A 3,006-nucleotide genomic window follows, 5' to 3' on the forward strand; every position below is an offset into this window, starting at 1 on the left:
TAATTAAATAATAAGGGTATAATATAAATAATAATAATAAATAATATATATATTATTGGGGTGTATACGCTGATTGGGGTGTATACGCTAATTGGGGTGTATGTATAACTATATAGGGTTTGTGGGGGTTTATCTTTTGAAGAAAAAAAACCTCCTTTGTTTAATTCTTATTTGTAGTATTGCTGCTGCTGCTGCTGCTGCTGCTGCTGCTGTTGCTGTTGCTGCTGCTGCTGCTTCTGCTGCTGGTAACGGTGGTGGTGGGCCAATGGTGTGACCGCAGCACGGCTGCTGCTGCTGCCACGGCTGCTGCTGCTGCTGCTGCTGTTTGCTGCTGAATATACTAAATTAAAAAGAGTAAAATAAGTAAATATAAATATAAAAGTTAATAAAAGGAGAATTCTTTTTATTAGTAGATGCAGCAGCAGCAGCTGTTGCATATACACCCGAAGCAGCTCCTGCTGCTGCTGTGCATGGGGCCCCTCTTGCTGCTGCAGCAGAAGAGAAAAGTTTTCCTTTATTTGTCTCATCTATTTAATTTATTTTCTTCTTTTTACTTTTAATATTATTAATTAAATTAATTCGCCTTTTTATCAAGGCTGAGCTGTACGTACACCACACGTAGCAGTAGTAGCGTGTGGCAGCAGCAGCATTAGCAGCAGCAGGAGCAGCAGGCGCAGCGGGAGGAGCAGCAACTACTAGTGTTTATCTGCCTTCTTGCTGCTCTCTCTGCCTACCCCATGAAGACAAGGGTTTGCTGCTGCTGATTATCTCCAAGACACCAAAGCTTTCTATTCATACAACTTGTAGGGTTTAACATCTAGGGTTTAGGGTTTAGGGTTTAGGGTTTGGTGAGGGATAGAGGATTCGTGTTTACTTCTGCGGTGTTATTATTTAATCGAGACCCTAATTGTTACCATATCTCCTTCAAACCCATAAAAACCCCTAAACCCTAGAAACCCTAAACCCTAAACCCTAAACCCTTTTTTTTTTTTTTTTTTGCTGCATGCAGCTAGCAGAAATGGCGGAGGAGGGCCGATCTCAATCCTTGCCAACAACATCCGAGCCACAGGCAATTCGTACTGCTGCTACACCGGAAATACAGACTGTAAGGAACTCTCCCCTGTACCCTCTACAAGGGGCCCCTACTGGGGGCCCCCTTGGGGCCCCCAGAGACCTCTTTGGAGAGGGTGCTGCTGCTGCTGCAGATTGTGGCTTTTATTAGGGTTTGCTGCTGCATGCGTGTGGGGCCCGCAGGCGGGGCCCCAAGAGTCCCCTGAGAGTAGCCGGAGAGAAGGAGCAGCCCGACCATATCCCCTCAGCAGCAGCATCAGCAGCAGCAGCAGCAGCAGCAGCAATCCTGAGCCCTTGATGCTGCCGCATGGAGCAATAGAAGGACCACGTAGCACCAGCGGACGGGCAGCAGCAGCAGCAGCAGCAGCAGCAGCAAATGAGCCACCTCCAGGCAGCAGCAGCAGCAGTAGCAGCTTCGTTGCAGAAACCGACAGCAGCAGACCAACTGTTGCTCCTAGCCGCAGTAGCAGAACCAGCAGCAGTAGCAGCAGCAGTAGCAGCAGCAGCAGTAGCAGCAATCCCCGCAGGTCTCTGTTAAGCTCTCGACGTCTCCAAGACAGAAGCAGCAGCAGCAGCAGCAGCAGCAGCAGCAGCAGCATGCCATATTCTGGTTACTCCATAGGTATGGGTTCAGGTGCATCGTCAGCAGCAGCAGGAGGAGGAGGATCCCGTGTGCACCGTAAGCACCGCAGCAGCAAGCGTCGCAGCAGCAGCAAGCGTCGCAGCAGTAGCAAGCGTCGCAGCAGCAGCAGCAGCAGCAGCAGCAGCGGTAGTGGTAAGGATGATATGGATATGAGTAGATCAGAAGATGCGTCTGGTTCTGCTGCAGCAGCAGCTGCTGCTGCTGCTGCATGCGTCCCTTTACCTATTTGTGGGGGTATACATCTATCTACTATTGCTGTCCCTCTAGTGCATGCAGCAGCAATTATACGCAGCAGCCAGAAGGGACTAGCAAGAGATATATCTATTATATTAGCATATATAAAAAAAAAACTGCAGCAGCAACTTGCTGCTGCACATACACCCCAGCAGCAAATTGATAAAATTGATCTTGTTCTTGATAAAATTAATAATATTAAAAAAAGGGTAAATATATATAATCCTTAATTATGCTGCTGCAGCTGCTGCTGCTGCTGTTGCTGCTGTTGGCTGCTGCTGCTGCTGCTGCTGTTGCTGTTGCTGCTATTGGCTGCTGTTGATGGATATGGAGAGGGTGATGGAGAGGGTGCTGTTGCTGTTGATATTTGCTGCTGCTGCTGCTGCTGCTGCTGTTGCACTGCCGTACCTTTTGCTGCTCCCTACGGTGCCCATTTTGCGTGCTCATCAGGGAGCTAGGGTTTAGGGTTTAGGGTTTAGGGTTTTGTGACCAGGCAGAGGTGGCAGCAGCAAGAGCAACAGAAGAATTAGAGAGATGCAGCAGACGATTAAAAATATTAATGGAGGAACCAGACCTACAAGAAGAACAGATGCGTGTAAACCCTAAACCCTAAACCCTAAACCCTAAACCCTAATTAGTACCCACCCCTATATATATGTCAATATATGTCCTTTCTGTCTGATTTTTTTCCTGTTTTCCTTTCCTTTTCCCGTTCCTTTCCCTTTCCTTTCTATTTCCTTTAATCCCTGTCTGTGTGTGTCTGCCTTATTCCTCCTTTTCTTTTTTCCTCTCCTCCTCCCTCCTTCCCTCCCTCCCCTGCAGGCCGGCCTTGGTGCGTCGCATTTTCGTCTTCATGTGAATTGTAATATTTTGGAATATTTAAGTCGAAATGGATTTATGCTCACAGCTCAACATGCTGCATCTATTCTAAATCTACAGGTATATATATTTATATCTAGCTAGCTACCTACCTAGCTAACTAGCTAGCTAGCTACCTACCTACCTAGCTATAGATAGATAGATAGATAGATAGATAAATTTATATATATATATATATA

General features: G+C 46.8%; 1 protein-coding gene across 1 annotated transcript; it reads left to right on the forward strand.

Moving 5' to 3' along the window:
- Window positions 1–1,018: 1,018 nt before the first annotated feature.
- EMWEY_00053210 (hypothetical protein, conserved) lies at window positions 1,019–2,879 on the forward strand (the record flags this gene model as incomplete). Its single annotated transcript, XM_013479957.1, has 4 exons — window positions 1,019–1,105; window positions 1,255–2,157; window positions 2,442–2,543; window positions 2,856–2,879. The coding sequence occupies 4 exons, from the start codon at window positions 1,019–1,021 to the stop codon at window positions 2,877–2,879; spliced, it is 1,116 nt and encodes a 371-aa protein (XP_013335411.1).
- Between the last annotated feature and the right edge of the window lie 127 nt (window positions 2,880–3,006).

Source organism: Eimeria maxima, genomic scaffold, assembly GCF_000499605.1.
Source record: "Eimeria maxima Weybridge genomic scaffold, Emw_scaff1494, whole genome shotgun sequence".
NCBI lineage: Eukaryota > Apicomplexa > Conoidasida > Eucoccidiorida > Eimeriidae > Eimeria > Eimeria maxima.